Source organism: Trichoderma ghanense (assembly GCF_004382785.1).
Source record: "Trichoderma ghanense strain CCMA-1212 chromosome Unknown scaffold_0, whole genome shotgun sequence".
NCBI classification, from domain to species: domain Eukaryota; kingdom Fungi; phylum Ascomycota; class Sordariomycetes; order Hypocreales; family Hypocreaceae; genus Trichoderma; species Trichoderma ghanense.
Genome location: NW_027395663.1, coordinates 3,711,505 through 3,721,120, shown reverse-complemented (window position 1 = coordinate 3,721,120; position 9,616 = coordinate 3,711,505). Strand labels below are relative to the sequence as shown.

General features: G+C 50.4%; 3 protein-coding genes across 3 annotated transcripts; 1 reads left to right on the top strand and 2 right to left on the bottom strand.

Annotated features, from left to right (window-relative positions):
* Positions 1-839: 839 nt before the first annotated feature.
* CCMA1212_001304 (Hexose transporter 2) lies at positions 840-2,629 on the top strand (the record flags this gene model as incomplete). The annotated part of the gene is made up of 5 exons (XM_073698737.1): positions 840-922; positions 988-1,242; positions 1,316-1,633; positions 1,700-2,162; positions 2,216-2,629. 5 exons carry the CDS (start codon positions 840-842, stop codon positions 2,627-2,629), a joined length of 1,533 nt encoding a protein of 510 aa, XP_073563116.1.
* Positions 2,630-3,439: 810 nt separating this feature from the next.
* CCMA1212_001303 (Protein SnodProt1) lies at positions 3,440-3,941 on the bottom strand (the record flags this gene model as incomplete). Its single annotated transcript, XM_073698736.1, has 2 exons — positions 3,440-3,816; positions 3,875-3,941. The coding sequence occupies 2 exons, from the start codon at positions 3,939-3,941 to the stop codon at positions 3,440-3,442; spliced, it is 444 nt and encodes a 147-aa protein (XP_073563121.1).
* Positions 3,942-6,934: 2,993 nt separating this feature from the next.
* On the bottom strand, positions 6,935-8,050 carry CCMA1212_001302 (SUR7 family protein pun1; the record flags this gene model as incomplete). Its single annotated transcript, XM_073698735.1, has 3 exons — positions 6,935-7,294; positions 7,363-7,818; positions 7,913-8,050. The coding sequence occupies 3 exons, from the start codon at positions 8,048-8,050 to the stop codon at positions 6,935-6,937; spliced, it is 954 nt and encodes a 317-aa protein (XP_073563120.1).
* Between the last annotated feature and the right edge of the window lie 1,566 nt (positions 8,051-9,616).

The window sequence follows — 9,616 nt, the reverse complement described above, 5'->3', positions numbered from 1 at the left end:
TACGAATATTACTTCTCCATACCATCTCCATCCCTCCATCCTACTAGTAGCTGCCAGCGGCATTCGTCCTGGTCAGAAGCTGAGCATGACCACATGGAAGTCGGGGGACTCTCGCGGGAACCGCTGTCCCACCCCAGCTTTCTCCCCAAGTTCTGGTTCTCGCCTCCATGGAATGGTTTGCGCTGCCGAGCCAGTAGATTACGGGGATTCTCCAACTTCTCCCACTTCCCCATGACAAAGTTAGCCTCCCGAAGGCACAAGATCATGGGGACGAGACGTGTTTTCCCCCTACTTTGTAAGAAATAGTCCCCTTTAGACACTCTTCCTCCGCAATGATGCCCTGGATCTTGCGGAGAGAGCCGAGCAACCGTGACGAGATTCTGACTCGCGGGCCTCGCAAGTGACGGCTCTCGCATCGGACTTCGGCCCTCCTAGCTGACGGCATTCGGCCACGCCTCTGGCGCTTTGCCCCGGACAACGTCCATTGCGAGTTGAACCGTCGAGATGGTGCAATGGCGATTTACAAACAATTCCAAGCTCAACGATCCAGCCATCAACGGGGAAGCCAGGCTGTGGCTGTCAAAGGCGTAGATGCCTCAACCATCCTATATATGTCGTGGATGATCCTGTCGTTTTCTCGCCTTCTGGAGGTGGTGGCAGAAACGGTAGCATCGGGGAACGCGGTCTAACGCGATCAAGGTTTTGCTGCAAGGATACAGACGTTCATATCGCCTGAGCCCTTGGTTCCGACCAACAGAATTCATTGACTCTCCTCCTATTTCATCACGAGTATTATCATCATCTTGATTTCCTCAGTATTGCCATACTGAACCATCAAGATGGCGGCCGACACCTCGTCGGTAGACCTCTCTGTAGGTTACCGGTTGAAGCAGTTCAACAGCACCATCCTGTTCATCATGCTGTAAGTCTCCATCTGATAGCATTCCAGTCGGTACTTGGTTTTCTAATTACCGTACAACACTGCAGTTACATGTGCAGTTGCGCCTTCAACTTTGGCTACGACGTCGGCAACTTTGGAGGAGTCCAAGGCATGCAGAGCTTCGGCAAGCGGTTCGGTGAATGCAATGAAGCTGGTGTCTGCAAGCTGCCCCCATGGCTGTCTTCTCTGATGACTTCTCTGCCCTTCCTGGGCAAGGCTCTGGGTGCCATTGCCTGTGGACCGATTGCGGAGCGATTCGGACGCAAGATGTGTGTCTTGGTCCTGGCTTGCTTGTCCTTCATGTAAGTTGCCTCCTTTTGAATTAGATGGAATGGAAGTCATATGACGAACTATCACTAACAACGGACGCTGCAGTGGAGTTCTTCTGCAAACAACTGCAACGACGAGCGCACAGTTTACCGTGGGCAGATTCATCAGCTTCGCCATGACGGGAATGACCATCGTCGTCGTCCCCATCTACCTGTCCGAGACGTCACCAAAGGTCCTCCGTGGTATGATGACGTCCACGCTGCAACTGATGATCGTCTTTGGCCAACTGGTTGCTTCTCTGGTCACGTTCGGCACTCAGCACATCTCCGGTGACAAGGGCTGGCAAATCCCCGTCGGCTTGCAATTCATTGCCCCGGCATTCATCGTCGGCCTGCTGCCTCTTGTCCCCGAGTCTCCACGATGGTGAGCGAAACATCAAATTTCAGATGGTATAAAAGTATAGCCAGACTAATAAATTGCAAACTACAGGCTCCTCTCTCAGAGCAAGGTCGAAGAAGCAAAGGTTTCCCTGCGAAGATTGTACAAGAACCACACCGAGGCCGAAATCGAGCAAGAGATCGACATTCTCCGTCATGCTCACTCTACTGAGCAAAAGGGTTCCTGGGCAGAGGTTTTCAACATGGACAACCGAAAGCGAACCATGGTTGCCGTCGTTGCCATGTTCGGCCAGCAGATCACCGGTCAGGCCTTTTCCAGCCAGTACTCTGTCGTCTTCTACCAGTCCCAGGGCTACAAGAGCCAAGCTTTCCTGTTCAACATCCTGAGCAACGTCACTGGTCTCGTCTGCCTCGTCACTACTTGGTTCCTGATTGATCAAGTTGGCAGACGCCCCATGCTGATGATTGGTGGTTCTGGAATGGCCATCTTCCTCTTCATTGTCGGTGGCGTTGGACTGGAGAAGAACCCCAATGACTCTGAGAGAGCAGCATTGGTAAATCTTTACTTTCGACGTCTCCATCGTTTCTCATGCTAACAATTTGCTAGGTGGCGTCTTTTATCTTGTTCGCTTGCTCTTACAACCTTTCTTGGGCCCCTGTATCATACGTCGTAGTATCTGAGGCCGCTTCCACTCGTGTCAAGGAGAAGACAAACCTCTTTGCATCCGTCATCTCCATCATCACCACTTTCGTCACCTCCTTCACAATCCCGTATCTCCTCAATGCACCGTATGCCGCCTTGGGTGCCAAGGTTGGTTTCATCTACGGCTCCATCAACTGGGTCATGGTTGGCGTGGCCTACTTTTTGATTCCGGAGATGAAAGGCCGAAGCCTGGAAGAGGTTGACGAGCTGTTCGCGGCTGGGACAGCGATGCGAGACTTTAGCAAGACGAGGACGACCCCCACGACCACCTACATTGAGGACACTGCTCGAAAGCAAACGCCCCCTGATGAGGCTTAAAGTGCAACTACTCAAGGAAGTAGTCTGTGCCATCTGGGGGGGAGTGCTTATTGATATGATGCTTAGTTTTTTCGCGGTATAATGATATAGTATAGTGATCAGCTTTGCCTGATGTGTTCAATAAACGCGCTGTTTCTGGTGCAATATGTCCTGAACAAAGATGAACAACCTCGAAGTTGTGTTTTGAGCCCTTGGACAAGTATGGTTGTATTCGAGAAGCATGTCTCAAGTAACAAACTCTTTACTTCTCCCTAGACGATATAATCAGGGAGTAAATACGGTGACTCACATCGGTATAAAGAGTGCCCAGAAAGAAACGCTGTGAGCTAGATTACTTTGAAGAACGTAGACGCGAAATCCGCCATGATCTAGCCTAGATTCCGGTTAGCATTGTGGTCCTGTGGAGATGGTCAACGCAACCACGGTTTATGTTTCAGGTAGATCCTTCATTGCTTGCTTTCATACGCGTATTGCAATGTCCAGATCAACAGGGTTGCGCGCTCCAAAGCGTTCGAAATACCCGCTTCTTATGTGGTCTTACAAGTACATACATACACGTACCTAAGTAGAAACACGGCATATTGCATGCCCTGTGTATAGTGTGTAATCTGATGAATGGATTGATAAAAGGGGTACTTTGGAATAGTTGACATAGTGTCTTGGGAGAAGCATGCTCATACACGATCAACTACGTCGACCATGCAACAAACAACTCCAACTCACACTTTAGGCGTACCGCAAGGATTCCGGCAATATCCAGTACACAGAGATACCAGTACCAAATCATGCGAACAAGTAGGCATAATAAGACTAGAAATCATACGCATGCAGCTTGGTTGCTGGAACTCCACATTCCGATGTATCCGCCTCGACAGCATCGATCTCGACTCGGCCCAGCTCCTGAGCTCGTCCGTCGGTAAGATATTGCAGAGCCCTGAAGGACATGACAACTCCAGAGTCGGTACCATCCAGAGCCAGCAGTGAGATAGCCCTGCCTTCGTAGCTGAGTCTCCAGCAAGTGAAACACTTGCCAGAGTTCAGGCCATTGATCTTGTCCAGTCCAATAAATCCTGCCGCGTCCTGTTGAAGAGTCCAGTCCAAGTTTGGCATAAACCCAATGTTCTTCCTCCAGCAGGTGACCTCACTCAAGGAGCGCGAGGGGTCTTCGTAGAGAGTGTTGAATGTTGCTTTTCGATATGTAAGAGGCGGAATCATAACACCTACGGAGTGTGGTGCAGCACTTACCAGACATCGTCTCGGCGGCAGCAGAGCCGACCAGTGCGGCCACCTGGAAGAGGCCCGAAAGATGCATTTAGGCAAGTTGATAGTAAAGTCTTTAAATATTGTCCTGAATGGTGATATCGAATTATCGACTGAATTTGGTATCGCTCTCGTTCATATTATAGATGCAAGAACGGGCAGTGAGAGGGACGGCCCGCCTAGAGAATCCTGGTAACGCATCGGTTGCAAAGTGGACTATACAAACATGGAAGATGTATGGTTTCGGCGGTATTATTCCATAATATGACGCGTAAGTGGTGCTATCTTGACAGTGGTCGGTGCACAGCCAGGTTGTTATTCTTATCAACGAGCTATTCTCGTCTTGAACCAAGTAGTGGGCTTTGTGAGGCAAAAAAAGGCAATCGTGCTTCAAGTAGGCCATGAATAAGGCCTACAAAAGAGCATGTGCCAAGGGACACAGGTTGGGATGATCTGTAGCTGGAACTTCCGGTTGCTCCCATGAACTGCCAAGTTGGTATACTTGGACCCATCGAATGCCTACTAGAGATGGACGCCTCCGTGTGACTGGCCCATTTTGACCCTTGGCATGGTTCTTGCGTTCAGTATATGCATATCCATCCTCTATGAGAATGCAATCACAACCTTAAATGCCGTGGGGGCTCCAGGTTGAGCCACCAGTGCTACGGATGTGACAACCCAAGCTATTTGTCTTCTACTTTGGCTTAGAGACTCAGTAGTCAAGGGCTTTCTCGTGGTTGTTATTGTGAGAAATCTGCTCGCTTGTGACCATTACCTTTATAGTTTTTTGAAATAATATTGGATTATGCTGCTCGTTATCTATCCGGAAGCTTAGTCTCTCGATATAATTTCTTTCCATGGTATAACAAGGGCACATGGGATGACCAGTTGAAGCCATTGCCATTTACTACGTGCTAGAACTGTATGGGACACAAGCGGGGGTAATGGTGCTCAAAGTACACCCCCAATGCGGAGGAACAGGCTTCCACGTTCTCTTTTCTCGGTTCGAAGCGGTTGCAAAGGACCGACGAGGCTTCCCACATGGCTGACGAGCATGACAATTGGCTGAATGCAAAAATTGTGTCTCAGCTCGAGTGGAGCTAGTGTTCTTGAGCCTTTTATATACTCCTTACGTAGGCTACCGAAATGGATAGCAATAGCTCGATTGTGAACGAGATCCGTCAGCAAGACTCTCCTTTTTGTCGAACCCAGCGCATTCTCTGGACTATCCAAGGTTTTCGGTTCTTTTGTCACTATAAAGGCCTCATGTCAGAGATTTCCGATCAAGATTAAAATAGTTTGTCTGTTTTTGTTACCTCGATGTTTGACAAAAGTTCAAAAGGCCTGTCGTTGCCGCGTGTCGAGTGGATATCCGAAGTAAGTCGTCGTCATCTGGAGACGTATGCCTTGACAAGGGTGTCTCCCTACAGTCATCCACTCAGTACCTTAACTCTATAAAAAAGCTCCAGCTAACACGTTCAATGCCTCTATATTCGAATTAAAAAAACGCAAACCCTTGGGCAGAGACGAACCGGTTTACCGCCATGTTGTGGCTGCACGGAATGAACAGGCCGTATCTGCAGCCTATTTAAAGGCCTGCAACAGCCACATGTTGAACCAAGACAGCAGTGCACAATTGCAGAAACTTCCGCTTTCTATCCATGCCGTCCTTTCCTCCTTCTTTGAACGAGAGTACAAGGCCATAGGAAAGATGTAAGAAGATTGCGCATGGATGGCATCAGCACAAGCTATATATCCGTCTCGCCGTTGAATTAGCAGGCAAGTTGTGATAAGCTTTGCGTCTGTCGGTGGCTTCAGCAACTCTCTTGTCATGCTCGAGTATTAGGAGAGGCTCTCAAGACGTATTTGGCCGAGCATCAATGCTGGCTACAACTCCTCCTGCCACAACACCTCGCAACTATCTTGGGGACTCCCAAACACCGCTCTAGCTTCCGAGAATTACATCACCCCAGTTGCAGGTGACCCTAACATCACTCCAGTTGCATGAGCTTTTTCACTTATCCTGGCACCTCATCCGTGGCTCCATCACTCAGCTCCCTGATTACTACCCTCACCAACGGCGAGCGCATCGAGATGGCGAGGGACCTCTTGTTTTCCTCAAACCTGACCTGTGCAGCCATCCGGAAGCCTTTGCCGATCTCACAGACGATGGAACAGTGGATGCAGAGCGTATGAATTCGGGCCTGTGAAAGATTTGGGTCCGGTCACCGGCATGGGCGCCCCTAGTTATTCCAAGCTGAGAGAAGCTTTGCTCAACCTAAACCTAGATTGCGTGTATTCATTCTGAGCCTGGAGTACTTAATTGCAATGGAAGATTGGTCTGTCATATTGTTGGAGAGATGATGTCAGACACAACGGTGTAAAGAGCTTTGTTGGGCGCTCTGATTCCAGCTGTTGCTACCATCGCTTATACAGAGCTTTTACACCTGCCGAATCCTGTATCCCCGCCTGATATATACCAGGCACCACCACAGCGGTTATGGGGACATGGACCTTGTCGCATGTGATAGACAAGGGGGTGTTAGGATTGAAGCCTTGCTCCATCGCTGCGTTACTTGGCGCCCATAATGTTTAACTGGGGCTATGTTGGTATCTAGATTCTCTTAGGGCTGAACTCAGGAACATCAAGACTGTCAGTTCGAAGCGCCTTTGTCCCATCGTGCTGTCAATTGTATCGCGCGTATTAGACGACCCCCCATTCTACTCGAGCCATTCATGCTGAGAGAGAAGCCCATATCCTGTACTGTTGCGGGAAGATGATGAATGTAGTGAGTTGTTCATGTCTTATTGCTTGGGTATAACGGATCTAGAAAAGGAGTTCTGGCACAACCTATGGTCATCCCGGTCCATCGCCTGCATCACTCTCCAGAAAACACTGGCCATCTTTTCCTGCAGACGGTTGTAACAATAACGAGAAAACGAAAAATAAACTAGCCCTGCCTCAGCTAGCTACTATGTACATCATGTAATTCTCTCCCTTTCTTCTTTTCTCCACGTCACGTCGACCTGTTATTCCAAGCGCGATCACTGATGACGGTAGGGTTCGTACGCCGTATTCGTCTTGTCGAAAGTGGGAGCAGGCGCCGTGGTATGGCCGTTGTGCTGTGACGACGCTGAGCCGCCGGCCGGATCGACCTTTTCATAATTGCCCTTTGGCGAAGCACGACGGGCTTCAGTACGGCCAGAGCAGCAGCACGAGCTAAAGAGCCACAGGACGGCGCTTGCCAGGGACAAGGCAACGGCGAGCCATGAAGCGGCAAGGAGGTTCCCGCCGAGATTTGCCGTCACACCGTATTCTTTGAGGGAAGATCTGAAGACGCCAGTCAAGACCACGAACAGGGCGGTCGCAGTGATGTTGGCGGCCAACATGAAGACAGCCGCAACCTGTGGAATTGGGTCAGTGGGAAAGCCATTGGAAGGCTGGTCAAAGCAGGGAGAGATCATCGACTTACCACTGCGACGAGGGTTGTAAACAAGCTTCCAATGCGGCTGAAGATGGCCGAGAAGCCCACCAGCAGCTGAATGCAAGTGGTGGCAAACGCAAGGACATACGCAACAAACATCCAGTGCGACACCTTTTGGTACGTCTTCAGCTCGGACTGGAGATGCGACGGCAGCAAGTCGGGCACGCCGCTGATGTTCAGGTGCCAGACCTCGAGCGGGTTGAACCAGAAGCTGCCCTTGGGCTTGCTGCAAAAGTCCACAACGAATCTGTCGCCCTCTTTGTCGCCCGTGCAATAGCCAAAGAGGCCGATGTTGTAGAAGTCGCGCAGCTCCGAGTCCTCCTCTGCCTCTTCCAAGGCCTTGGCGAGCTCCTCGGTGCTATTTCTCATGGCGGTGTACGTCACATTAAGTAACCGGTCGCCGAACCTCGTTGCTTCGACGTGGGTAACATTGGAAAGGTCGGCCTGTGATGAAAATCGTCAGGTTAGGATACTGGGCCAATGGCTTGGGAACCAGATGCTGTGGTAGCAACTCGATTATCGTTTGACCAAAACCTACCCTCATGAAATACAACTTGTTCAACGTAGAGGAATCCTCGTCGGTTGAGCCCAAGCCCACAAAGATGAGGGCAACCAGAGCACCTATCGTCCATAGATACGGCACCGCGATACACGCGATGCGACTCCCCTTGCCCATTTCGGCTGTTCTTTGGCGACGATATGCGGAATGTTTGACAATAAAGAAAACGAGCAGCCAGGTCAGAGAGGGCTGGATGTCTTCAGTATCACATGTAGTTGTGCCCACTCTTTCCAGTGAAGGAGAAAGCAGCAGCTCGAAGCGAGTGAGGGCGTGCGCGGAGCAAGCAACTGTTTATCAGAACTCTGTGCATGCAACAAGTCTTCAGCGATTTCTTCAACAGAACAAGGCCGTCTGCCGGGATAAATGAAGCCAAGGCCGCAGCTCTCTTCCCAACGCCAGCCCTAATGCACACAGCAAGGTCCTATCGAGCAGCGATGGGTAAATTTAGAATCAGCCTAGCAGCGGGCCGGTCATCATGGACGCTCAGCCACGCTGGCATTAGAAGCGTTAGCCATCTGACGGTGTGGGACTGGACCCTGGAGCGAGCATGACACGGCTGGGGACCTTTGCATGGGTTGTGGGTTAGGCGAGCTGACGGCCGCGATAGGGCGGAAGCGGCTTCATTTCTTTTTCGCTGGAATACTACTATACTATCACTATAGAACTTCAACGTCAGTGAGCTCTGGCTTACCATTGACTTGTATCAGGCAAGTCTAGGATCGGCATTGGCGTGACTGAACTATATCAGTATGACCTTGCCGGGGTGTCTGTCCGTGTTTCGTCTGCTGGGATAGAGTAGGACTCCCAGCTTCTTTGTAGATCTCTTTGGAATCTTGGAAAAACTTGTGGTCGCATTCCACAAACCACGGACGACTGCTGATGATGTTATATCCAGTACCATGCTCTGCATCGGATTTGAACCCCCAAATCGGTTCAGAGTGCTTCACCGGTCTCAGGAGTACTGATAGTGCAGCCCAAAGACGAGGCCAGCCTCATACTACTATTAGTAGTACATCTCTTTAGTTGTCCTATCCCCTGCCATAGCCGCACAGTTTGCCGCAGCTCCGTCTTAGTGGTTCTGGTTTGCTGCTCGTAATGGTGATAGTGCGGGTTTCTTCAGGGCCCATCTCAGCCCAACGGCACATTTCCGAGTATGCCCGCGTTTGGCAGATCTTAATATTTGCGTGGCGATGACAAAACTCTGGCTGCAATGGGACCAAAACAAACTAACACGATACTTGCTCGCAACTGTAGACATTGACTGTTACCATGGAGCGCAGCGTCCAAAGCAAAGAAGAAGGCCTCTCGTCCCATGTCCTGGTATGATTACAATTTCAACAACGCACAAACACAGAGCTACGAATCACGACTCAAAATTCAGGACTCGAGCTTGGAATCCCAACGTGTTTGGAGGTCCGCCGTAGTGCACAAGATGTAAGCACCTAACTTACACCGCAGCTTGCTAGAGGGTTAGGCTGAGTTTGCGGGTCGCGTCAGCACAGGGGGAGAGAGGAACGTGGGTGCAAGTGGGCTGTGGTCCTTTGAAACCCCATCGTTTGGCCTCGATTCTTGGAGCTATTTGGGGAAAGTGCAGGCAGCCCTAAAAAAAGAAGAGGGCATTGATGGGGCTTGAGTCGAGTTACGGCTTGCTTGATAATGATGGCTCGTGGGTTGGCGTGAATG